We start from the raw sequence: 27,334 nt of genomic DNA on the forward strand, positions 1-27,334 counted from the left end.
ATTTCATAAAACTACAGCTTCATCTTAAGATATATTCTCTTTCTGCATCCTGGCTCTACAGTAGCATGACATGAAATTGGGTGTGCTCCATCTTCATCTTTTACACTTTTAGAGTTTGTTCTTCTACCTTTCATCCTTGTTTCCATCTGAAGAAAATGACTACTGTGGTGCTGAAGAGCACTTGCATACTTCTGTATATAGCCTGACTGGATAACTGGGAACTATGATTGCAGGCTGTGCTACAGATCACTCCTTTCCCACAGCCTATTCAGAGTTTCTGTGATTTATTTCACACATCTTCCATAAAGATTATATAATTCGATTTAACCTACACAACTGTTGCAGAGTTAAGAGGGGGATGACTTTTGGGGGGGTGCTGTTTGGTTTTTTTATGGAGGGTTTGTTTCTTCTACAAACAACTACACTCCCCTGTGTTCCAACAGCATCAAAGAAGGCAGTGGAAGTTAGTATTTCTACCCTGAAAGACTTAGTAATTCTCCCTTGAAACAAAATCAAGCATTATATGTAAAATATGTAGTGACAACTCTGATGTTTATGTAGAGCCAATATTCAACCCAAATTTGGTTATCCAGTTTAGTGAAATACAAAAAATGTTAATAGTTAAAAAATGAACATTTAATTAAATGAACAAAAACACTGCTATTCAGTGAAATATGTAATTATACTTGTAAGATTAAATGGTAACAATCTTAAACAAGTTCTTTCTAAAAGATAAAATACAAATGAAAAGTATTTTTTAAGAGAAAGTATAAAAAAGTGTTCACAGCAAACATGTTTACAGTCACAAAAAAAAAAGCCAGCACTAGTAATTTAAAAGTCATTCAAATCCAAATGTGAAAGTTAGGTAATTAGTAATATCTTCACAAACAATTATAAATCCCTCTATACTTTCCCAAAAGAAATAGCCTCGGCCTACGCAAGCGGATTTCTGAAAACAATAAAAACAAAGAAGTTAGCTCTGCCTGGAAAGAAAACACAAAGAATGAACTGATTGTTGCAAGTGCAATACAGAAAGCATTCAGAGTATGTATATATGGAGAACAGAGTATTTGTATACAGAGAGCAAAGGATTACTCAAGACTATCACAAAAACAGATGCAGTGCTCATATATTCACTCATTTGAAAGACACCATATTTCCCATTTCAGTAACAAAAGCTCCTACAGAAGATAAGTAAAGCTGTGGGGCTAAATCTTTAAAGAAATAGGTGCAAGGTAGTCATAAAAAAAGCAGAAAGCATTTACTTGACAACAAGCAAAGCATTTACTTGACTAAGTCTGACCAGAAGTACTGATCTTAAATGTTGATCTGGTATTACAATGAGAATCCATCCTGTTCTGTATTACTGCTGTCAACTTGGATAAAACTAGGGTAAAAGAGAAAACCTTTTTCTCCCCTATGTTTCTAGCTTTTCTCTAGCCTTCTTTCCTCACAGCAACCCTATATCCTCCTAATCAGCACCCATTCTCCTGTCTCGCTCTCTCTCATAGGCAAACCATGATTGACAAGGATTTGCTTCCATATTCTATCACGTTTTGCTTTCTCCACACATATTCAGCAACAGGTAAAATTTAGTGACTCCTCCTCATTCTCTTCTACCAAGCTGTATAAGGCTGTTGAACTTGCAGCAAGTCCATATCAAGGCTGGTCAACTATATAAAGAAGAGTTGTGTGATACAACAGACGGGACACAGATATTCACATCAACACACCGTCTGCAGAGTGTATATGCAGAGTGCATATCTCTCAGGTTCCTATTGACTGAACCAGTGACCTCATCACAGTGTGGAAGCTTCCTGACATCGGATCTGAAAACTTTCTGACTGAAACCAACTAATCTAATGAGAATGCAAGAGAACCTTGAATTTTCAAATGTTCTTTGAAAAGGGAAAAAAAAAAAAAGTAAATTCTATATGAAAACAATTTGTAGTCTAGGTTATGCAACCAGCAGTGTTCATCTCTGACATTAGGAATACCCTCCAAGTTAATGTCCTGTTTTTTCACTACATTTTAAAAAGGAAAAAACACAGAATAAATCTAAAGTGCAAAATACGTAACAATTCTAAAAGAAAAGTCACAAAATGAATTTATCAACTAGTCTTTGACCTGTAAGATGTATCAATTTAGGAGATTTTTTAAGGTCATATTTTAAAGAATACTGCTACTAGAAAGGACACAAAATAAAATACAGAATTATTTAAATGAAAGTTATAGTAGTTCAGGTCACATGGGAAGCTCGTATATTACTGCAAAAAATATTAGATAATACAATAGACCTTTTTGCCAGATTCTGAAGCAACTTAAAACATTCTGACAGATCTTCCTCAGAAAAAATGATTCCTCCAACCTGCTTCTGCTGTTTCTTGAATGCAGCAAGGGATATATGAGTTGGCCAGATTGGCCAAACAAATTGTTGTTGGAGCTGCTGCAAATACACTGTGAGATAGATATGACCATGATATTGGACTACAAAACATAAGATTAAGCACATAAGCAGTAGTCATCAAAAGAAAGAAAAAACAATATAACATTAAATACAGCAGGTCAAAGCACAAATGAAAGGGTGAATTCTTTTATTTAGATAAGAAGGAATGGAATTGGTAAAGTGTGTCTAACCTGTTCCAGGTGAAACAGTACATTAGCTATATCAAGGACCCTTTCCACAGTCTTCTCTGGGTCTGAGGAATCTTCAGTCCTGTTTGGTAAATCTTTGTAAAGTGCCATCTGCCATCTAATGGCGGGATCCTCAAGCTGCAAGAGAAAGATTTCACATGTCACCAAGGCAAAATGTTCCAAACAGTTTAAACTAGTAGAGAAACTGCTTCAAAGGTCAACTGAAACACTTTATATGGCTATCCTACACTTTTACATGGCTAACCCACATAGCATCCACTACACTGTGAGATCACGACTAATTTGTGCAATGCTTTTTAAGAGCTTCCATAAAACATGAAGTGTTTAGGGTTGGAAGGGACCTTTAAGGCCATCTAGTTCCAACCCCTCTGCCATACACAACGACACCTTCCACGAGACCAGATTTCTCAGAGTCATGTCCAACTTGGCCTTCAATACTTCCAGAGATGATGCACCCACAGTTTCTGTGGGCAACCTGTTCCACAGAACTAAAACACTAATAATCATACAAATAGCAAAAGATCATTGGTCAACAAATAGCACTGGCACCAGCAATGAATATAATATTTGAGGAAAAGTAATGAATATGAGGTACACAGCCATAACTTAGTACACTGCCTTTCCCATTATTAAATGAAACCACATTGAAAGTGTTGCTCTGCTAGTCGGGATTACTTAGTTTTCAGTCATGGAAATTAGAAGTACTGCTATTATTTATGTCTATTATAAAATTTTTTTAATTGTTATAAAATCCTAATTTTACTGATTACTAGATAAAAAATTTAAAATTAATTTTGAAAAATTAATTCCAGATTCATTTGCTTATCAGCCTTCAAATTATAAAGAACTTTAAGAAGCAAAATGGTTTTTATTACATTTTTCTGTTTACATTTCATTTTTTCTACTTCATTGATCTGTAGTTCTCTGTTTTACAATTAGTGATTTCTTTTTTGGTTTGTTTTGTCCCTCCAGTCCTTCTGCTAATCAACACTGATGCAACACACTTTGCAGCCATTTATTGTGCCAATGACACCGATGACCCATTTTACTGAGAACTGTGGCCAGTGATCATTCCTAATTATGCAGTTACTGTTGAAGACACACTGTCCCAGATGGCTAGAGAACTTAGGAGCTAAACCCTACAGATTTGCATAGGGCTTGAACTCAACACTTACTTGTCTAAAACTTCTTTGTGGATCCAGATTTCAATTTGTGCCTAAGGTGAGACAATAATGCTAATTCACCTCCACAAAACACATTATGATACACAGTTTACTCAAGTTTCAGGAATGATTAAAAACTTACACAGTCGTTCATTAATAGCTTATTATAACCTAGAAAGCCACATTTTGCAGGCATTTCTTCCACCTTTCGGCTTTTCCATTTGTTAACAACTGTCACATCCACAGTCTTTGTGTGAGCATTTGACTGGATCATCATGAATGGATAGTCCACAAAAGACCTTTTAATCACAGGTGGAGATGTCTTTTGATCTGAGGACTCCTCACATTCTATCAAGGTACAGTTTTTTTGTATAGGTAGTTTTCTAAGGGTATGAGTAGTTGACATTTCAAGATGTGAATTAGAATGGCTGGAAGAAGATTTTGGTGACTTGAGCTTCATCCATGTCAAAATGAATGCAAGTTTCGTCATCAATTTCTTGAAATAAAAGGCTTGGTACTGAGTAACAGCATGCAGGCATGCAAGGAAAGGAAAGACAGAAACAGGGTGAAGACAAATGCACAAATGTAGACAAAGGTAGACAAATGCATGAAATAGACACCACGACATTAATAGCTAAAGATTCAGAAGGATGATTCTCTAACAGTGCAGTACTCCAAAGACGAATCTAGATAAATTACATTTTAACTCTAACATAAATAACAGAATGTTAGGTGTTTATGAGAAGTGGTTAACAGAAAACACCATTTGAAGAAAGAATATTGCCATGGTTGGAAGAAAACCAGCCTTTCAAAAAGCAGTATTTTTCCTATATTTTGGAAGCCACTTTACACAAATACCATTATAACTAAGTTACATTATTACATTATTAATTCACAGTAGTAAATAATAATTTAAATTTGTAAGACCAGTTGGCCTAGATTCCCATTATGTCTGACTTACTCAGACAACAAAAGGGTAGTGCAGGCATGATGGCATCATTTTTCTTAAAAAGAAACATCATACTTGACTGTACAGTGACTGAATCCTAATGACAGCAGAGAATTATGGAATAAATTGTATTTTGTACATAACTACTGAATTTAACTTTAGACATTATACATTCAGTAATTAAGTTACACACATTTAGTGTTAACTTTAGAATATGTCACTGATAAATCATCATTTTGCCTGTAGTTAACTACTTTTCACAGAGGTCAAAATCAGAGTTTTTAAAAGTTAATAAAGCAATATGCAAATAGCTATAAAATAAAGCTAACTACAAGAGCAGTTTAGTTTTGTTATCTATGTATCTATTACGTGTCTCTCTTTCAGATTTTCATCTTCCACCAGGAATTCATTTTAAAATAGGAAAGTCTAAAGTCATTGCTGAAAAGTTTCCAACTAGAAAATCCATATTGTTATATGTACTTTGGATTAGCTAAAATTACTTTTGTCTTAATCATCAAGGCACTGTGAAATTGCATCAGTCTAAGAAATTAAAAAGCACATTTATTCTCATGTAGTATAAACAGAGGAGACGTAAGTTGCTTAACAATAGCAAACTTTTAATTGAAGCATCGGAAGTTTCTGAAGAGAAAGCACAGATCAAGGTATTAGGATGTATCATTACTTCCAGGCAACAAAGCAGTAACAGACAGAAATTTCAGAACAGCAGAATGTATCAGTGAAGAAACAAAATAGAAACTGAAGTAGTTAAAACAGGAGGACAAGTGCTAATTAGCAACATGAAAACCCGGGCAAGAATTTTAACCGCATGGCCCACAAGATGACAATAGACACATAATGACAATGTTGGAACAGAAATAGCTATCGTTGTCACTAAGAAAACACTATTGAAGTTTATACAGAAAATCACCTCATGTTTAAGGGTTTTATGTTCATGGCATGCACATTAAGTACTATTGTTCATTAAGATCTTCAGAAACACTCCTTTTTTCCTAGTACTTTGCCTGTGTGTTTTCTGCTTCTCAGTATATAACAGTATTTGCTATACAAGGATAATTATTTCAAGCTTCTTAGGATTTAACCAAATCTTTTGCTTCCAGAGTAAACTTTTCTATGTGCAAACCCTATAATTTAACACTACTGGATTTTTATTTGTAGCATTTTATGCAAAACACTTTTGTTGTTGACATGGAAGCGATACATGGAAAGCATGATGTGAGAAAATTAATCTTCACATATTATTCAGGAAGAACCATCTCACTTCTGACTCAGTAAAAAAAAATTATTTCTGCCATGCACTGATTGCAGAGGAATCTAGACTTCTGAATGATTTTTTAAAAAGTGTTCAGAAAAAAAAGCACCAGATTTTCAACTCATGTTTACCCTTTTGTTACTTTTAATGAGCACAGGAAATACCAGTTTAGTTTTTTCTTGAGGTGAATAAAACATGGGGCAGGGGGAGGAGGTAGAGGACAATCCTAAGTAAAGATACATCCATAGGTATGATTCCATCTTTCTTCAATAGAGGAGAAACATACATAATTTTATTACACTTCCATATTCTGGCTTCTTTGTCTTTATTTAAAGCATTAATAAAACAGCTTAATTACACTAGACATTCAGCACTTTTCCCCTAAAGCTAGTCACCTGGCACTAACTGGAATTCAGTAACAAAAATCTACACTTTTCCCCAAAATACCTTCTTTTCCCTGGGAAGAAAAGCAGGAACAAATTGAGAAAACTGGAGATTTTCCACTTTCAGAGTACAGCAAAATGGCAGCTTCCTTTTCATTTACACTTCAAGCTGATACTAAGAAACTTTAAGCATTTTGCAGACTTTATCTCAAATAATAGTAGGAGTTTAAACAATGATAGATCTTCCTTCCATCTCCAATTTTGCATTAATGGTGTGAATGGAGAGAGATTTGAAGGGCCATATGTTATTGTATATAACACATATATACACACATTAAAAACCTAACATTTAACAGTTGTCATGAACAAGTTACTTGACAGAAGAGAATAAGGGACTACAAACTATCCTAATGAACCAAGGCAAGTTGTCACTATATGGCACTAACAAACGAATTCAAAGAAAGAAAAGTCAAATTTAAAAACTGTGTATAGATTACCTTGCCCTGAAGATGAAGATTACTGCGGATGACATCTCGTACTTCATCTTCAGTGTCTTTCTGCCAATAGATTACAAATCATATAAATTAGGAATAGAAGGTAATTAGGAAAAGTTATAATTCATTTAAATATCAACCTTGGGCTTCATCAGATGATGAATTAAACTGAGAATGTGAAAGACTGAGAAAAATCTCCGAGATAAATCTTTTTTTATCCAAGCTCACAGGATCAAGTTCTGGATGGCATCGTACGTATCTGTTCACAGTAACATACTAAATGTGAGTCTGAATTCAGATTACTAATATACACATACAGAAAGTTTGACCAAATAAAATCAGTAACATGAACAGAGCCTTCTGTGATTTGATTTCTGTTTGTTTTGCAGAGCTCTTATCCTTTATAGCATTCAGTTCAGGAGTCCAATTGTCATATAACCCACTAGAGTGTATAAAGTATTATAGCTTGAGAAAGGACTATATTCCAAATTACAATCACATTATTGCACTTTGAGTATATACCCAAAAGAACAACTTTTAAATCAGTCTATCCCTACAGAAATTCTTGCATTCACATGAGAGTGATTAAAAGGAATAGTTATGATACTGAGCATGGAAGTTGAGAAACAGCTAGTTCTTAATTTTATCACAGTCAAGTAGATTGGAAAAGACTTTCGAGATCAAGTCCGACCAAATTCAAGCTTCATAAAATATAACAAACACTACTTTGCATTAAAAATTAAGAGAGAAAAATAACTAGTTTAACTACTGAATGCTATCTCTATTCATATACTGATCATTCTGAAGTACATCCATACTGATCCTATGTTCAAACTGAAATATTTTAAGCCATGAGTAAAATACGTAGATATATACCATAATCACCCACTGTGCCCTTATAAAAAAAATTATCATCTTGATTCTCTGTGTCATGCTGTAAGAACGCAGGGTGAAATATTCAAGGAATTCAATTAGTAAATATTTCTACCTTCTGGAAGTGCAAAAAGAGCACCTACCATGCTAAATCGATTTTTGGCCAGTGCAATTAGCTCTTGGTCTCCAGGAGCACAAATGTTTAGGCCTATTGGAAGCAATCTCTTCAGTGCTGCCACAATGAGAGAGGTCTGCATAGAGTACCTGTCACCTTTTCGCTTCATCTTCTTCCTTTCCTGGTCAGAAACTGCAGCCTGCAGAATAAAGTAAAGATGGAAAAGAAAAATCCAATATTAAACAAAAGAACTGTACTAGCAACTTTGTACTTGCCTCTGGTTTGACAATTTCCTTATTACCTATACAGGTGTGACCCTATCCAATGGAACTGGCATTTTATCATTGCCAATATTTTGCCATGCGTTTCGCAAATGACTGTGTTTTGAATCTCAACCCAGTGTTTTCAACAGATTTCTTTGCCAAAAAAAACCCAAAACAAAACAAAACAAAAAAAATCAAACAACAAAAGGTTCTTCTCTGGAGTCTTCTTGACACCTTCCTTTTGCAAAGAGAAAAACATAAAAATCTTTACACTACCTTAGACATCTTGGATTTGGTGTCACTGATAAGGAAAGACATGTTGTTGATTTCATTTTGTACCACAAAGTTCTGCTCTTCCCTTTTGAAATTCTGGAAACATACAGAAGATCTCAGTTAGAAGCATTTATATGAGGATTCTATCTAAACATACCTTAAATAAAAAATATGAATTAAGTAGAAATCTGTAAAATCCACAAGTTAAGACAAGGACAGTAAAAATGAACAGATAATCAACAATGTCCTTGTATTTCAGCTTCATTTACATTGCATAACTCAGGTGGTGTATGTTTGGGGTTTTTTCCCCATGTAAGAGAGAAGGAAATGTTCTCCTAGCTATGAAAAATACATGATAAAAATCTCACTCCTCCTCTAAGTCAATATAAAAATATTGTCCAGGTTTTCCCTTACTAGTAAATTACTCACTCATTTTTTCCCCATTACAAATTTCCACTATATTCAGGTACATAAGAAACTTTTTAAATAAAAGACTGAAATTATGAATACACAGGTGATTTCATTATCCAGTATCTATCTACAGTGTAACCACTTTTTGTGCACACTGTTGCTTATAATAAATCTTACAGTCAAATTCAGGCACAAGTACAGAAGTTATAAGGCGTCTTGTTCCCCAGATTTGAGAGAATTGAAGTCACAGCATATAAAGAAATTTAGTACACACAACAGTACATACAAAGATCTAATGCCTGAAAGAAATCAGACTCTTTGGGTTTTTTAATTCTTTGTGTTCCAGTATTTAAAAAAAAAATGTCCTAAGGTATATCACCATGTCCCGCAGCCATAGGGAGGAGGAGAGAAGATCCAGCAGGCAGGAATTGTGCAGCAAGGTTGATTTATTTAATTATTTTACAAACTCTTTATAGACTTTTTTCTTCATAGTCTAATTGGACAAAGGATCAGCCACCCCTTGGGGTGATTGGCTAAAATCCTAAAACATCCATTGCCAAAATATTTTTCTACTGTACCATAAACAAGACTTTTCAAAGTTGCAGGTGGCTTGGTTGTTTACATAACTCTGCTACCTCTTCTGTGAGCGAGAAAAGTCTCTCACGGACTTAGAAAATAGCAAGAAAATCCTTGCTAGCAGCATTTTTGTATCCACATTCCAGTATTCACTGAATCATGCTTTATTTAAGAAGCATCAGTGCTTACTAGGTGTGATTACAAAAAGGTTATGGGGTCAAAATAACTGAAAAGAAAAAAAAAAATAGGGTAAGGACACAAAACACAATGAGCTTGGTATATTAAAAAAAAATCCCAAAAAACCAACAAACCAGGCAAACAACAAACCCACAACAAAGCAGACTCTGTAAGAAAAATATCTTTAATCAGTTTACTATGCTACAAAATACTTACCCAACTCTCCTATCTTCTCTGCCATTTCAAATGTGTCAGAAATGTGAGTCATTACTACTTTCCCATCTGCAGTTTCACTTCTGTCATTAAATGTATTTTACAAACATAACCACTAAATAACTGATCTAATGATTAAGAAACCTCATTAAAACAAGTATTTACCAAGGAATTACTTACATGAGACTTTGACCAGTAAATGAAGACCTCAGCCACCATGCGGAACAACTCTTCTGCTTCAGGATTGGGCTCTTTCAGCCATTTTGCCCTGAAATTTGGTAAAAGGGTGAAAAAGGGGATGATCCTCGCTGTCTTTATGTTTTGAAATCACTTTTCAACATTTTACAAGGATACAAGTCCACAAAACCAATCATATATGCTTTTAATCCTTTCTGGTAGAAGTGGCTTTTTGATGTCCTATTTCAAAACCCTTAAAATACTTTCTAATCCAATAGATTTGGATTGCAATTTTGTTTTGTTTTCTCCTCAAAAAGACCCCAGCTCCTCCTAGAAGTCAGAAAGCATTAGTTTGATCAACTTCAAGATTTTCAGACTGAGTAAAAGCCACTTTAATTCAGTGCTAGGCACATCAAGGGATAAGATGCGGTATCAATAAAAAGGAAGGTTTTATGAGATTCATTGACCTATTCCTCTCCACATACCTGTTATAGTCCACAAATCTAATCAACAAAGGGTAGAAGGCATAGAGGTCCCGTGCCAAAGTGGTGAACTCATCTAGGATGAGCAGTTCAGCCTCCGACATGTCACCTCTGCCTTCTGCTCTTAGATGTTCTTCATCCGATACAACCACTGCTGCTTTTTTCTTTAGTTTATCCATCAGTGGAAGGAAGTGTGTCTTTAAGAGCTGTGGCTTCGCTTTACTTATGATGGGCTGGGAAAACACTATTTAAGGCAATGAATATTATAATATATACCTGGCCACAAAATATAACTAAAATCTTTTACCTTTTCCCACTTTCTTGAATCTTATTTCTAGGCTACAGAGTCAAATCCTGCCCCCATTGAAATCAGCAGAAGTTTTGCCAAGAATTAAATGTGGTCAGGATTTCACAAAGTCAATTCATTTTGTCTGAGGGCAGAAATTGCAGCTTCACAGACTAAGCCTGCATGATCATAAAACTTGAAATACCTCTTTACTGGTATTCTGTCAGCATGGTATTTGTCTACATAGTTTTATTGAGCAATGTGGAAGTTGTGTAATGGTATGGATGGATACATATATAGCTACATAGTGCACACACAAGTTTCCTCAGCTACTGGCTTCTGTTTTGAACCTTGCTTGAGCGAAGCAGCACTGGAAAGCATGCTCTGGTTATTTGAAAATCCACGGAAACAGCTGGCCTGTATTTCTTATGCACACAAATGAGACTATTCAACCATTCATTTCAGACTTGTTAGCACAAGCTTTTTGCAAATGTACTCATATGAACAATTATGTAAACTACCACTTCAACTGGGCCCATTGGTACAAAATCATTGGTAATATATTGATTAAATTACACAGAATTTTAGGCAGTTACCACCTATTCTTAGAGTGTATTGCTAACTTTCAGAACACTAGGAATTCTGAATGCTACCGTGAATGAAATTGCTACTACAGTAAAAACTGAAAAGTCATAAGAAAGTCTAACTGAAAAATTGAATCCACACCACTGAAGTGACTTTTCCTCAGAGATTGTAACACTGAGAATTAAAGTGTTTTTAAATGAGTTTCAAGCTGTTCATGCAATGAAGTCAATGCAACTATTACTAAAATGACATGAGCATTTCGACATTTCATTGTAATGGATATGTTAGATATACACCTTCAAACCAAGGTTTTAAGGATCCAGCACTCTTACAGAATAGCAAGGAACTGTGTAATGCCTGCAAATGAAAACTTGGTGTATAATGAAAATGGGGCTAAATTACTACAGTCCTTGAATTTAATATACCACAAAAGGCACATGTGTATATTCTCGGGAAAAAGAAATAGTCTAATCTACTTATATTACTTATTGAGAGTTTAAAACATACTGCTTACACTGCTTTTTCTTTATACTTAGTATTTCTGATTCATCAAGATCTGTATTGTTTAAAAATGTAAAATATGAGTGTTCTTCTACTCCAGCTTTAACAGGATAAATACAGAGTGATTCAGAGTCTGTGTGTGTGTACATACATTCTGAATATACACACATTTGCTTGCTTATTTATTTACTTTCACATCTTACCTGCTAATCTCTTCATCCAGGCTCCTTCATCAATACCAAGGTTGTTATAGATGATTTTCAATATGTTACCCAACAGAGTGTTCATGTGCTCCGACGTCAAGGCTGTGCAACATGTTTCAGCCTTGTCAGGGTTGTTCTCTGGCCCGTGCTCCCACCAGTGTGACATGTAACTGCACAGCATAGGCAGGATGACTTCCATGATATGTGGCATTTGTGTGTAACGAATACCAGATTCTGCCAGTTCCACTATTTCTTCCATTAGCTTCACCAAGGAGGGAATATTTGGGCAAACCTCTTCCACACTAGTTGGCAAATTGAGAACTATTGAAAAAAACCCAAAAAAACCAAAAAACCAAAAATCAATAACTAGGTCATAAAAGGAAAATAATTATTCAATACAAATTTTGTTTTCTGTTTACATTTGCACCCTTCTGATCCAAAGGAAACAAACGCAAAAATAAAAAACACATCCCTTCATACTGTTGAGCAATAAACTGTTTATATGAACAGTTCTATAATTAAAATTCCTGTATGAAAGCTTCAACGACATAAATACTGTGGAATGAACTCAGAGAAATCAGATGCACTTTTCTATATCCAAAATAAAGCTTAAATTTCAAAATTATTTCCAGCATAAGTTTTACAATTGAGGAAACAAATTGATAAAATGAAATCACTCTCAACACGTTAGATGAGATCTGGAATTCTAACAGAACAAAAAGAAATCATTGCCTCTCATAATGAATTGAGCAGATTTGAGAAACTGATTCTCAAGGTGAGTGTCTGATTGTAAATGTTTACTTTTGAATTCATTTGAATTTTTAGTTCCTTCCCCTGAAAAGGTGCTGCAGTTGCCTTTATTTTTGAAGGAGTTTCTTTCATCTACAAAAATATATCTGCAAGCACAGTCTGTAGCTCCTGAATGTCTAACATATTGACATACTCATACAGTGACATATACAGGTATCTACAGAGCAAAATTTAGCCGGCGACTTGTGAATACAAATGTCTCTACCAGCATTCCACAGTTCCTTGTCCTAAGGATAGTCCTTTTTGAAAAGCAGTATCTCCTCCTATTTAGCGCAAATATATTTTATACAGGCATCACATAGTCTCCTTAATTATTAATGCAAGTTTGGAAAATAAATTCAAATTTCTGTTAAATATCACAACAATACAGTGGATTGTCCTTCCAGATATTCTAAAATAGCTAAAACATATGGCAGGTATGCACAGCTGTTGATATTTTCAAGCTTGAATACTACAGCTCTTTGGAGAATAAATCTGGTATGCTCCCTTTCTTAAAAAATAAAGGTGAAGTTATAAAATGAATGCCATTATAAACTGGCACCTTGTACGGACATACACTGTCATCTTTGTGTATCTGTAACATGATTCAGACTCGGCACATAAGCAGAGCTTGTAAAGTTCTACTGCAACTTCTATTTATTGCAGGAACAGTTCGTGCATATGACTTTATTCAACCATCATGTTACAGCATAAGAAATATCAATAAAGGAAGAAAAAGGTATATGCAAAATAAATATACATAATGTCACTGTAAACTAGCTGTACTGTCTTGTATGTCAAACAAAATAAAAACCAATCTACATACTACTCTGCAATTTATTTACTTTATAAGGGCATAATATGTAATTAATACAGCAAAGCTATTTTCCTTCAATTGCAAGTATATGTGTTTTAGGGATCCAATATTGTTTATGTAAACTGAGGAACCAAAGCTACTGATGAGAATGCATAATTTTATGATCAAATATAGAATATCTGAGGTACTAAAAATGTGCAAAGTCTCTTCATTAAATCCATTCCAAAGTTGTATTTTGAGAATGATATCTCAAAATTAAAATATCAGTAACAATAGGAACATAAAATCATAGGTTTTATCAGACTTAGAAAATAAATTGATTAGAAAATTCATTTAGAAAGAAAGATTTAGAAAAGAAATACAACCAAGACATTACAAGAAAATTCTCATGCTATAAAATGTATGCAAAACCACATGTCTTAAGGCAAGCAGCATTCACAGTGAAGTCGTTTTCATAACCATGATGTGAGTTTCTGGAAATACCTGCTCTATCTCTCGCATTCTTGGTATTGTAGATTGAGTAGATATTATGTTTGTTCAAGTGAGTTTCCAAAAAAGCCACTGGAAAGGCCCCTGAGAAAGCAGCCAAGCACTCTCCTAGTGCTGATCGTTGCCTGTGAATTAACAAACACCATTAACTACACACATCTTTGATCACAGAGCCACAGAATGGATAAAGTTGGAAGGGACCACCAGTGGGGTCAGTACTGATTGACCACACCTTGGGCTTGTATTCTGAGATGAACGCATTTCAAAGAGATAAGCCACAACAGAACTAGGATCATCCACACAAGGATGTGTAATAGAAATTGAAGTCTAGCAACCCTCTGCTAATATATGAATAAAATGTTAAGACATAAAATCTTAAAGGTGGCCTACACGGCTTACAGAAAATGAAAACCATGCAGGGGAAACCAAAGTAATTGTAAAAATGCTTTCTGTTCTGTTACTTTCCTCTCAGCTTTACTGATCTTATAATCCCTACTATTAAAAAAAATCTACTGGATAGAACAAGAGACCGAAATCAGCTATCATTTTATTTAAGAGATATTTCCTTTTTCTGAGAAATAGTGATAATCACTTTCATGCTTAGTCTAGTATGAAAGTCAAGTTCTTTAGTGAGTGGAAAATATCTTCTCATAATCAAGAACTCTGAGGTTTTATCACAAAGACATTGCTTTAATACCTTCAAATATATGACATTTATTTGATAATCAAAATTCTTTGTGTGTCAAAACTTTAAAAAGCGTGTTTCTAGGAAGAAGTAACTGATGCCCTGTCGCTTCACTTGGGTTCTTCAGGGGACTTCTAAACTATTCTTTCTATTTTCAGTTGAATTGATCACAACAGAATTTAGAGAGGTGAGAAATCCCTAGCTAAGACCAAATCACACATATGACAGAAATCCAAGAGAATTTGAAAACCCAGGAGAATCATGAACTTTCAAGTTAAAAGGAAAAAAAGACCTCAAAACTGATCTTGTGATTTAGCAAGATTCATCCTCGGTCTATAGTTTCTCTCAGTCTTGGAGATTTTATTCTTTCTAGATCTATCTCATTACACTTGATTTTGTTAAATCTAACTCTATTCCCATTATTATTTAGACTGTTTTCTCCTTCTTCCTTTTTTTTCCTTTTCATTAAGTCCTCATAAGTAAAACATACATCCATCACACACACCTGCAAAGAGCATACTATGTGCTTTTCGATTGCAATAATGGTTGCAGACGATCATACACAAAAATTCACTTACACTGATATATTTTCAAAACAAGTCCCAGATCCTTTATTTGCCAAAGAGCAAAATAAATTCATTTTATATCCTTAATGAAAGTAATGAGACCCGATTTTCCACAGATATGCATTTTTTTAAACTTAAATATTGGTCCCAACGATTTTTCATATTATGGGCTATGATACCACCACAAAGGAAGCAAAGGTATGTTGTGGGGCTGCTCTGGAGTTATGCACAGGTTCATTTGCTGGAGAGGGTCACGTCCTAAACAGTAAACTTCCTAGATTACTGCTGCCAATATCTAAAATGTAGTAATTCTGTTTAGCCTTCCTTCAGAACAGTGTTAGTCACTAAAGCGCAACTGTTCAGTTTCAAGAACTGAATTTTTCTATTTGTCTCTATTTTTTGACCAAACATGGCTTACACAGACTAAATGTAACTTGGAGGGGGGTTAGCAGATACAGAGATGTATTAAAAAAGCATTTTAATACCTCATTTACCTGGATAACTGAACTAGAAAAGAAACAGTGTTGCACAAATGACAAATTAAATTAAATTTAGAGTAATGAGAAAGAAATATACATCACAATTAAACATTATAGAAGGAAGAATAAAAATTGCTGAGCTGAATGACATAATTTTACATTACCCCAGTTAACCCTCAAATCAAGTGCTATTTATTGTAAAGTCAGATAATTTTAATTGCAATTTTGATTTTAATTAAGAAAAATATTTTGAGAAACATATAATGCAATATTTCAGGTGTAATATAATAAATGCACCTGCATTCCACTTAAAATCTGAGCACTGTTTTTTTCTCTCAAGATATCTTTCCAATAATTTTCTCCTCCTATATTAATTTATGAACTGCAAATTCATGATGCTAAATATAAATGCAAATATTAAAAACAAAAGAAAAATTTTCCTCCTTACCTCTCTACATAGATACTCTTGCTGGTTCCCAGAGCATATAAACTGGCCAATATTCTGTAACAAGAGACCTGAACATCTTCCACTAAAGAAAAGAAGAAAAATATATTTACAAAGAGTTTCTTTTTTTTCAATACATTCCCATAGAATTAAAATAAATTTCTTTAGACAATAACAGAATTTAAAATATAAAGATAACAAAGGCAATCCGCAGAAATCACCTGCTAAATACAAAATGTCTTTGGGCCTCTGAGTACTATACTTTTTACTCAAAACTTCCATTTATTTCATTATGTTAACAGCTAAAACAGTAAACCTATTTCACCAGTGCACAAACAATGAAATTAATGGCATATCAATCCTTTGTATGTGGCACCTTTACAAATAGAACACCACTGTGCAAAATAAAGGTAATCCTGTTAAACAGATATTTAATTATTTTAATCACAGTTTATATCTTTTTTTTAATTTAGGCACTGATATCAACTAATAGCATGTACCTAATTTACAATTAAAATTTAAAATGGATTAAAATCAATAAATAATCCTTTAGTCCATATGAGTATTTCACCAAAAGACGTTTTAAAATTATTAAATAATTCAGTCACAAAATTGTGAGAATAATCTTAACATCTATTTGAAAAAATGCTTTTGTAATGCACGCTGCACCAATAGTGTAACAACAGTATAAGTACCATCAAGAAGGACAACACACCCATTCTTACCATAGATATCTTTCATAGTCTCTCCTGCAGTGCTATTATCATCCCTCAACATGCAATGAATGAAATGTTGTGAGTAAAACTGGGTAAGACTTGATGGGCTGGGAGCGCCTGCAAGATATTGTATCAAAGCTACGTGGCCTGGCCCTTTATTGCACTGTGATTTTAGTTCAGATCATCTTGGATTTAAGTGTTTTTACATCGTAACAGTAACCTCAGGTACTCTGCCCCACCTTTGTATGCGATTTCCCCCCATGGAGTAAACTCTGTAACTAGTACTTAGGTAAAAGCACCAGGTCAAGATACTTGTACAAATAAAATAATCTTATTCTTAAAAAGATGTAAAGAGAAGTTGTGTGTAAGAAAATATGCTCTAGACAAAATAAATAGGCAAAATTTAAAATAATTATTCTTTCTCAGTTCATGAATTCCAAATTTGGTGTTTTACACCAGTGTGATGTATGTAGAACAGCTGACTAAGAACACGAACTTGAGTGATCAAATATTCAAAGCTAAATACTAAGTTCCAAAACATGGAATACCGGAGATCAAAACTTACACACGGCATGAATATGTTGATGCCTCAAAAAGTGGTTTATGATGAACAAATTACTTTTTCTGGATACTGTCACAGTCTCCTGAATTTTACAGAAATAGTTTAATGAAAAAAGTGGATGTTTACGTCTCATGACATTCAAATCCATCAATACAACTCTGAATTTTTCAAGAGTTTTTTTAATGCTATTTTAAATAATGCTTTTTCAAGATTCTAAAAAGAGAAAAAAATATAACTCAATAGTCTTTTCCTCCAGGTCCTTCTCAGAGATTTTCATAACTGAGTAACTGAGTCAGCCATAGAGAGCAGGATTTCCCCCTTTAGTGCCACCTGGACAGAGATATTTCTGTGAGTTCCTAAAATATATAAAATTACATTTTTTTGTGCAGACTTTGTTTTGTGCGCAAAGTCTGAAAAATTTTGGCTGCAAAATTTTAAGGTTGGGAAAATAAAGGACCACTGAATCTGCTATAATCAGAATCTATATACAGAAATCTGATATAGAGGCTGTCATATACATTCCCTTCTCTGGTGTCTGAATTCTTAAGGAGATCCTTCCACTTCTCCTTTTTCCCAAGAATTTAAGGACCTACCCAAATTCCCCTCTAACTGAAACTGAGTCAAGGTGCATGTATGATGGTGTAACATTCTTGTAGTATAATCTTATTTACAGACAGAGTAAAGACAAAGTAACTTGCACAATGTGAATTCTCACACATGAAGAAAGTCGCAGTAAATCTATGGTAAAGTTATTAACAAAATGGATCCTTCTGACTTTCTAATCATGGACACATCTGCTTTAATATTTATTCAAAGTCCACTAAAACCTGCAGACTGTTTTTGGTTGATTGGAGCAAATGTTTGATTAAACCAATGACAATTTTGTCAAAAATGACATAGGATTTGTCCTTCTCTAACAGAATTGAGGGTCTAGTAATGCTTTCTACATGACACTACAGATATTTTAATGGCATAGCCCTTCTACATACACACATGAATATACGATACATACATATCAAATCTTCCCCAAACTGGTGCTGTCCAATATGCTCAAACAATGAAGACAGCACTGGCAGGAGAGCAACTGTGGTATAATTGATGATTTGTGTAACTCCTTTTGGCTGGTTTCTGCTGTGTGTAAACTGGCCTTGCTTAAGATTTTCCATTGTTTTCTCCAGATCCTCAGCAGCATTGTCCAAAAAGGCTCTCAATGCCATCCTAACAGATTCCAGACCAGTTTTCATCACAGTCCTGTTTATAGCATGCAAAAAGAATGAAGAATATTCTATTAGACAAGCATGGAATAAAGCTTAGTCTTGGATTATATGAAATAAATAATAGAAATATGAAGAAATATCTTTCATCTTTTAACATTGTAAAATCTCTTCAGAGCAGAATAATTGACTGAAAACAAGTTTTATAGGTATCCTGCAGAACACAAGGATACTTATCCGTTTTCCTGCCAAGCAAATAGTCCTTCAAAATTTATAAATTGATTCATTTGCCTTCACAGAGGAAAAAACCAAAAAGTGCCTAACAAAAGTAAAAATTAATAAGTGTCTGATTTCTGACTCCAGAAAGAGAACTGTCTCAAGCTAGAACTCAGAAACTCTTCCCAGTTGCAACAGTCACATTTCTGTCTCCAGAATAAGGGCATCAGAAAGAATGAGTAAAAACAACCACATCTATTAAAATCAAATCAATAAATTCATGAAAAAATAAATGCATTGGTTATGTAACTATAGTATCATAGTCAATTATGTAAAGATATAATCCAGGAGAATTATTACCTTGTATTTTTTTTTTACCTTATATGATTTACTAGCTCAATTAAGAAGATCCTTTGTTTAAGGAAAGTATCCATTTAAGGCATGCATGAAATAAATCAAGTTGATGTTCTTTTGTAAATTGAAGATCAGTCCAATTCTTTTAGTCTGATTGTCTATTTTAAAGAGTGAATATATACAGTTTCAAAAGCAATCTCTTTAAACTTTCATGTTACCTCCATGAATTCCTTTATCTCCTTCTGGAACTATTTTTACATCTCTACCAAGAGCTGAATTAGTGACCTTTACCTGTATCTATTCTGTCTGTGTGATAGCATGGACAATGGAAAACTTCAGACAAAAAAACCAATATATTGCAAAATAAAGGAGTATCATGCAAGAGCTGAGCCATATTAATGGCCACGATCATGACTCTACCCCGTAGCAAATGGAATGTAAAACTTGTCCATAAAAGCTACTGCAAGGACACTGAGAAAAAGAACCATCTGCGCATAATCCAGCCAATTGTTTTGAGATTAAATGCAAAGTCAAAAAAGTAACCTTTAAATTTCCATGGAGGCAGTTTAAGCTATCATATTTTGTTTTACAACTTCAAAGATCTGAAAAACAACTATCAGCAGAGCTGGCTGACTTTACAGTAAATGAAAAGCAACACATTACCCTCCAATATATCAAGGCTGTCTCATCCATAAACCTCACAACAACAGCTCAAGCAGCTCAATTTAATATAAAAATAACACTGAATTCTATGCAAAGGTTTCGGGTTTTTTTCAAATTAGAACCTGAATTAATTTTGCAAAGAAGACATTCTACAAGACAGATTTACTGTATTCCATGTGCATTTAACTCCTGAAGTTTTTGATTAAACAGTGTAAGGAAAATTATAAAATATTTCTAACTTTATTGTGGTTTTGAGAAAGTCACATGATTAAAACCACGTGAACTAACAGCCAGAAGCTTCTGGACACCAGTGATCCTTAACGAAGTTTAAAGTGCAACCTACAAATAGTGTCAAACCCTAGTAATTGACCTGTCTAGCAATGGCAATTATTTTCAGCACTGTAACTTCTTGAGTGTTGAAATTCTGTAGCCTCACACAGGTAGCCCAAAGGTAACTGCATATTACTTTCCTCAGTGATTTTCCTTGTACTTTAGAAAATACGATCAGTATTACCTCGCATCCAAGGTCTGCCCCAGTATGTGAAGACAGTTGACTATTGATGTTGCATCGTTTCCTAGAGAGGGAGGAAAATTATCCACCAATGAAGCTGAGCATAGCATATAGCTGATTGACACTCTGCTAACTGTACCTCTGGATTCAATGAAAGAGTAAATGACATAGCAGAAGAGCAACTGAACTTCTGCATAATTTCAACATTCAAGTTAAAAAACATGCAGTTTTTTGTCTTAGCCTTGTTTACACAAACGCAGTAACTAGAGGCAGTAAAGCATCTTTCATAAAACAGCTGAGGCAGTCAAGATGGAAGCACTTAAATGTGGGGTTAATTAGAGCTGCAGTGTATTGTCTGGTTTTCATTTGATTTCTCTAAGTTTTGCTTTAATTAATTCAAGTTTATTTAACATTTATCTTCTCCCTCTCAGTAACATAAAAGCTGTGAACTTTCCAAAGTTGCTATTGCAGGAAGAGAACACTTACATAAAATGTCATTAAAAAAGTTAGTTCCCTGGTGTTCCCCATAGGCTGCAGCCATTTGTGGCTTAATTGGGTGTGGTCCACATGAATAACAGTCTCTGATATAATACACATATTCCATAATTTTTTTTCCCATTTAAGTATGTAAAAAGAGGACTTACACACAACAAGCCTTCTATGCACGTGTACATCCCAAAATATTGCCAGGTACAAGCCTCTTTCCTCTACGATCTCTTTTTAAGTCCAGAACAGATGTAGGCTACACAAATTTGAACCACAGCCTGTTTTTCTAATTTACTTTTTTTAAATGAAATTATGCAAAAATAAAACTGCCTTTTTTCACTTCTCTTTAAATTTTCCTGATTAAAAAAGTAGAAACAATTTGAATGTTTAAGATTTCTGAAAATACTTCTATCTGCATACAGTGGTACAGCATACTATATTTTCTCACTGGTGGTTATTTCTTAAAAATACAAATGAACATACAACTAAAATTAGTAATTGTTTCACTGAACTAGAGATTTTAAAAGATAAATTGCACAGAAGGTGTGGGAGGTTTGTTGCAGCACCGAGAAAGCTGTTCTGTGCTACCAAAATTAGGAAATATTGTTGTGATGTTCATCCATAGGAGATTAAACAAACCAGAACCACAGCTCCCAGGGCTGCCTCAGACAGGCAGCCCCACCTTTTTTCACTGGCACATGTGATCATGCAGTGGCAGAGCAAGCAGATAAGAAAGCTGAGGTGACCTAAAAAATCCTACCAAAATCACCACCCCAAAAGATTAAGGATTTTTTTGGTCAGATCAAATTCTTTTTCCTTATTATTTTATGCTCTGTTAATAGGAATGCCAGTGCTGACTAAAAGAGCACAGAACTGTGCTAACAGCAGGTATGGAGGGAAGTACTCAAAGCACACCAGACTGTGGATTAGACCATCACAGAATCATGGAATGGCTTGGGTTGGAAGAGACCTTACAGATCATCAAGGTCCAACCTCCTGCTGTGGGCAAGGACACGTTCCACTAGACCAGGCTTGCTCAAAGCCCCATCCAGCCTGGCCTGAACACTTCCAGGGATGGGGCAGCCACAAATTCTCAGCAACCTGCTCCAGAATCTAATGGCTTACTAGAAATTTAAACAGCATAAAAATTGAATCAAACTACTTATACAAATTTGGTTTTTAAATTTGAGAAAATATAGATTAATATGCTCAGTGCACCAAAATTATTCACTAAAATCTTTCAATTTCTGCCCAGTAATACTAATGAAAATAAATCAATACAGTCTTCCTGATGTACAGGTCCAGCTCTCAAACAATAAATTATTGTGGTCAAAATCTACTTTCACATTGTAAAAAAATAATGATTCCATGCTGAATTACAATTCCATAATCTCAATAACACTCAGATATCAAATGTGATTAACTATTTAAGTTCACTCTATAAGACGTGCAGACTTAATTTCCCATTTTATCAAACTCCTATATACATATTAAGCTACATGACTTTCACTAATGATTTTCATAAATGACACTGTATATTCAGAAGTACCATTCAAATTCACAGTAATATAAAATACCTATAAGACAAAACCATATAGAATTGTGCTATTTGTTATAGCAAACTCCGCACTATCCATCAAAGTTATTATTGAGCAACTTTCACTCACAGAAGATGCCTTCAAAATGCACAAATAACTTGCTAGGCCCCAGCTGTGCTCAGTTATGAGCATTTTCTCCTCTTCTACACAGTCTTTGCTGGAATAAGTGAAACTGTCTTGATCAGACTTTCTCACATCATGCAATTCACTTGCAAGGGCAAACAAACTTTAAGGTGACTTTGACTTGAGTTATTAGGTCCACAGTAAACAACCCAATCATGCTCCATAGTCTCATGATGACCTTGTCATAATTCACGCAAAAACTACTGTGTTGACATAAAGATTTTGTACTCCTTTTAGTTACTGCTGTCTTCTAGGAAAAGAGTTAAAAAACAAACTATAGCCATCACAAATAATTAGCTGATCCTATCTGACAACTCCTAGCACTTGAACCCAGCAAAGCAACAGGAAATAAACAAGCTGAGATGTGGAATAGAAAAGAACTTTTCTTTAGTACTGAAGAAAGTTATGTTGACTTTGGTTTTCAATTTCAACCATGACTCATTTTAGGGAAAAAAAAAAAAAAAGTCTGAAAACCAAATGCACAAATAACAAAAAAGATTTGCAAATTTTAATAGTATACCTGAGCTAGTTCATTCTTTGAAGAAACAACCTAGGGTAAAATTCAGAGCTTATGTGTACATTTGTGACATATTCCACCCTTCAGAAAAAGCTGCAACAATGCCACACAGCTGCAGAAATAACTCCATTCCTCCTATGATCTTTTGGCTTTAGAGGCAAATCCACTCAGTTCCTTCCAAAATATTTAAAAGTGATTATCCTAAAACACCTTCTGATCATTCTTCTCAGTTTAATGGTTTTCATAATGGTCTGTAAGCTTTTTAAACATCACACTGCTGCAGCGAGTTCCTTCCCTTCAAATTGAACGAAATACGTGGGAATTGAGTTAGATGCATGTTATCATAATCTAATTCACTATGTAATTACCCAATTAGGTATGTTCATGGATGCTGAAGTTTGCACTGCATCCATCATAGAAGCTATGTATGCATAGGATGTACTATTCCAACTCTCCTAGCACCACGGCATAAGAAAGAACTGCAAATGACTGTGCCACACATTGCATATAATGTATACACTTGATACAGTCTTCAAATTGACTTCAATTCAGTGATTTTCACATGGCATAAGACAAACACCGAGCTCCTGTCAAGGTCACATAATACCAGAAAGAGAGTATACATGCGTATGTGGAGTCAAGCACATCTGGGAATATTCAAGAATTCCACAGAACATAACTAAGCATTTCAGCCCACTTCTAATTTTCCTTGATGACTTTCCAATAGAAATGTGCAGTTCTGACTGTCAAATGTTTTTCCCAAATGATTTAGAATAATGTTACAAATCAGTAATTTTAATTTACTCATCAAAATTCTTTGATAGGATAATGAAACCCAAATATTAGTTAAGACACACAGAAAACTAAACAACACCCTCCCCCAAACTGAAAACTACAAAAGCTTTTTGTTCTATCTAATAAATTCTGTGATCTACCAATCTAAACAATAAGTGGTCTGTGTAGACCATGCATTTCAGCCATGCAGCATGCAACAAAGCAGCACTTAACACAATGCAAAAACGGCAAAGAAAACCAAGTGATGGCCATGCTAGTATTTTTCAAGGGTCTCCTTACCAAACAGTGAAATCCTATGCCTGACAAGAACTCCAAGTTTGCAGAACAGGCTGAAGACAAAAGAAAAATAAAAGAGAAGAGAAGGGAAAAGGAAAAAAATAAGGGGGGGAGGGGGGGAGACAAGAAAGAAAAAATAACAGCTGATATATGAGCAGGAAAAGCAACATGATGTCACGCAGAAAGAATCAATTGTCTGAGCAGAATGTGGGACAGAATACTAAAGAAAGAATTTTCAAGTGCATATCCTTAACAAACATGGTTAAATAAGCACATATTATAATTAAAGAAACAAACAAAAAAAAAATTAAAAGCAAAGCTAATTAATATAAAAGCATCCTATACAATAACCCACAAGGAAATAACCATCAAAGCTTTAAAAAGTAAAATGTGGTCATTGTGCTATACAGGATACCACTGACAATTTGAGAACAAGAGTTAAGGGAATCAGATTAATTGAGGTATGTGATGGCAAATGTTTAACTTGCTCAATTAGGATCTTGTAAACCTGAACACAGCAAGAATTTCTTTTCAAATAAGTTTTCTTTTTTTAAATATTCCCTCTTACATGGTTTAAAACAATATGATCAATGATTTTGTTTCACATGTTTGAACTACTTCCTGTGCTGATGAACAGCACTCCATTGAGAACAAAGAAGAGTGAAATTTTGTGCTAATTCATAGAAGCAGGAGCAAACTGCCCTACCCAAATTGACCTGGGCTCCAGATTAAGGAGGAATTAAATCTGTCTTCATAATCTGGTTTAGTGTGAGAATATTCATCATGAATGTCCATTTTGGTGTTATTATTTTATGCTGCAAACCCCTTCATCTGCTATAAATGACATGAACAATATCATGTCATTTTATTAAGCTACTTAAGTAATAGGCACACTAGCTATTTATTAGCCTCTGATTTAAAAGCAAAAGATACAATAAGCATGTCTGCACAGCCTATGGATGAGATCTGAACATGTTGTTCCATTTACAGACAAGAGCATGGTGTCAAATGGAAGCATTTATGTCCAGAATCACAACAGCCAGGTTAATGTGGTATTGAATCCAGCTAATTAGCCAGTGCACAGTGATCCACTCTAGAAACAGCAACTGCTCTGTTTTAGAAATGAGTCTGCTTGGTGCATGTTCAGGGATCTCTGTTCACTTTTAATTCCATGATGCAGACATAAACTATATATTCTTTTATGAGGACCTTGGTTCACCAAGTCCAACAGGCAAAGCTGTAGAGAAGCATGTTAGCATCATATAGATTTTTTTGTCCATTCTGGAAAAGATATAAATAGCTCACTAATCTATCGTATGTTCTGACATACAAATATTACTCAACTGACTGTACCATGCAGTAGATGCTATGTTTTCACAAAGTGAGACTGAAACTATTATCTACAGCATATTTAGCTGAGCTTAAATAAATAAGTCCAAATTGCCAATACTTCGATTGTTCAGAGCCAATTTCATACAACTACAGTAGTACAAGAACTTGTAACATGGTCTACTGGATGAGAAATTCAAAAAACCCAATCACGAAGAGGTTGGTTACAAATACAACAGAATATAATGCCACTACATTTCAGGAAGAAGCCTGACCCATATTTTTTAGCAAAACAGATCTGGATTTACTGTATTTTCTGAATATGGAATGGTTGTTGCATATGCTAAGACTCTCACTGCATTATCAATATCCAAAACTATACTCTTCCATAGCTTAATGAATGCAAGTTTATCTTCACTGGATAAGGAAAGCAGCCAGGAACTGCCCTTCGCTTGAAGCAAATTCTGTGTAGGAGGTGCACTCAATAGGATTAGCTGTTACTCATCCAAGATTTCCTTGTATCTGTTTTCTTCTCCTTGGCTGACACACCTGGATGGCACATAACCCAATCAAGTATGGCAGCAGCTCTGATCTTTTTGCAGGACTATATGTTCGGGAATCTTACACAGCTATAAAGCATATGTGCATAAATCCTGAATCTCTATGCAGTAGATATGCTGATATATTTGACATATTCCAAAAGTAGGGAATTTATTGGCATGATTTAACAACTGTAAAAATACTGTTACTTAGGACATTGCAGACAGAAAAATAGCAGCTCATAAGACTGGAAAATTATTTATATGCACGCATTTTGATACATTTTGATAGTTTTTATATCCCTTGAAGAACACCACTCAGATAAGCTGCCAGATCAGATTAGTCCATGAGACGACACAAAGTCAAGACAACCATTACTTACTTGTGCTTAATATTGTGCTAGAAATTTCACGCAGTATTCACACAACCTTGCAAGCCCTGAATGTCTGTATGACCACCAGTATTTTTGATGCTGTCAGCCTCAAAATACAGCAATTCAATATCGCATGGTTCATGCCCAAGAACAGCCAAGAAGGCAACCATCATACATGCCCACATTACAGGTATTCAAGAGGTCCTGTGTGAAGCTTGTAATCCCCCTCACTAAATGGGAAATGTGGATTTCAATTCAATCAGAACTGAAAACATCTTAGAGAGATGGTCTTAAAAAAAGTGTAACTTCAGGGAAAGAATTAAGTCAGTATTTCTGTGACACTACTATTCTTATTACTATTTATGAAACTAAAGAAAGAATGCAACTCCCTTATTTTTAATTTTTGTGATGGACATTAATAATGATATTTATTGATCTAATGGTATAAAAGTTTGGCTTTTAAATCTAACAAAATTTTGCAGGAATAATGATTTCTGTATATACCTTTTTCTAACAATGAAAACTGTTACATAATTGTTTATAGTCTGTGCCACAGACTATGCAAGTGCTCCACGGTTGGATATAAGGATAAACTGAAGTTCCCTGCATGCTAAAATAATCCTTTTCAAACAGCATATAATAATAGCTCTGTACTCCTCTCCATTTTATACAATGAATTTTCCTAACAGGGAAAGAAAGTGAAAAATTATTCATTTGTGTGTACATTAAAATATTTCTGTGC

General features: G+C 34.6%; 1 protein-coding gene across 2 annotated transcripts in view; it reads right to left on the minus strand.

Moving 5' to 3' along the window:
* Window positions 1-27,334, minus strand: part of RYR2 (ryanodine receptor 2) — a 393,600-nt gene that overhangs the window by 63,876 nt on the left and 302,390 nt on the right. For both annotated transcript variants that reach the window (XM_048299766.1, XM_048299765.1), the window contains 13 exons: window positions 24,354-24,403; window positions 20,559-20,619; window positions 18,610-18,848; window positions 16,323-16,404; window positions 14,139-14,269; window positions 12,050-12,370; window positions 10,478-10,718; window positions 9,996-10,083; window positions 8,442-8,534; window positions 7,931-8,101; window positions 6,918-6,977; window positions 2,638-2,772; window positions 914-949 (listed from right to left, as the gene is read on the minus strand). In XM_048299766.1, coding sequence (XP_048155723.1) covers window positions 914-949; window positions 2,638-2,772; window positions 6,918-6,977; window positions 7,931-8,101; window positions 8,442-8,534; window positions 9,996-10,083; window positions 10,478-10,718; window positions 12,050-12,370; window positions 14,139-14,269; window positions 16,323-16,404; window positions 18,610-18,848; window positions 20,559-20,619; window positions 24,354-24,403 — 1,708 coding nt within the window. The remainder of the gene's footprint in view (window positions 1-913; window positions 950-2,637; window positions 2,773-6,917; window positions 6,978-7,930; window positions 8,102-8,441; window positions 8,535-9,995; window positions 10,084-10,477; window positions 10,719-12,049; window positions 12,371-14,138; window positions 14,270-16,322; window positions 16,405-18,609; window positions 18,849-20,558; window positions 20,620-24,353; window positions 24,404-27,334) is intronic.

The sequence above is a fragment of the Corvus hawaiiensis genome, chromosome 3 (genome assembly GCF_020740725.1).
Source record: "Corvus hawaiiensis isolate bCorHaw1 chromosome 3, bCorHaw1.pri.cur, whole genome shotgun sequence".
Lineage (NCBI taxonomy): Eukaryota > Metazoa > Chordata > Aves > Passeriformes > Corvidae > Corvus > Corvus hawaiiensis.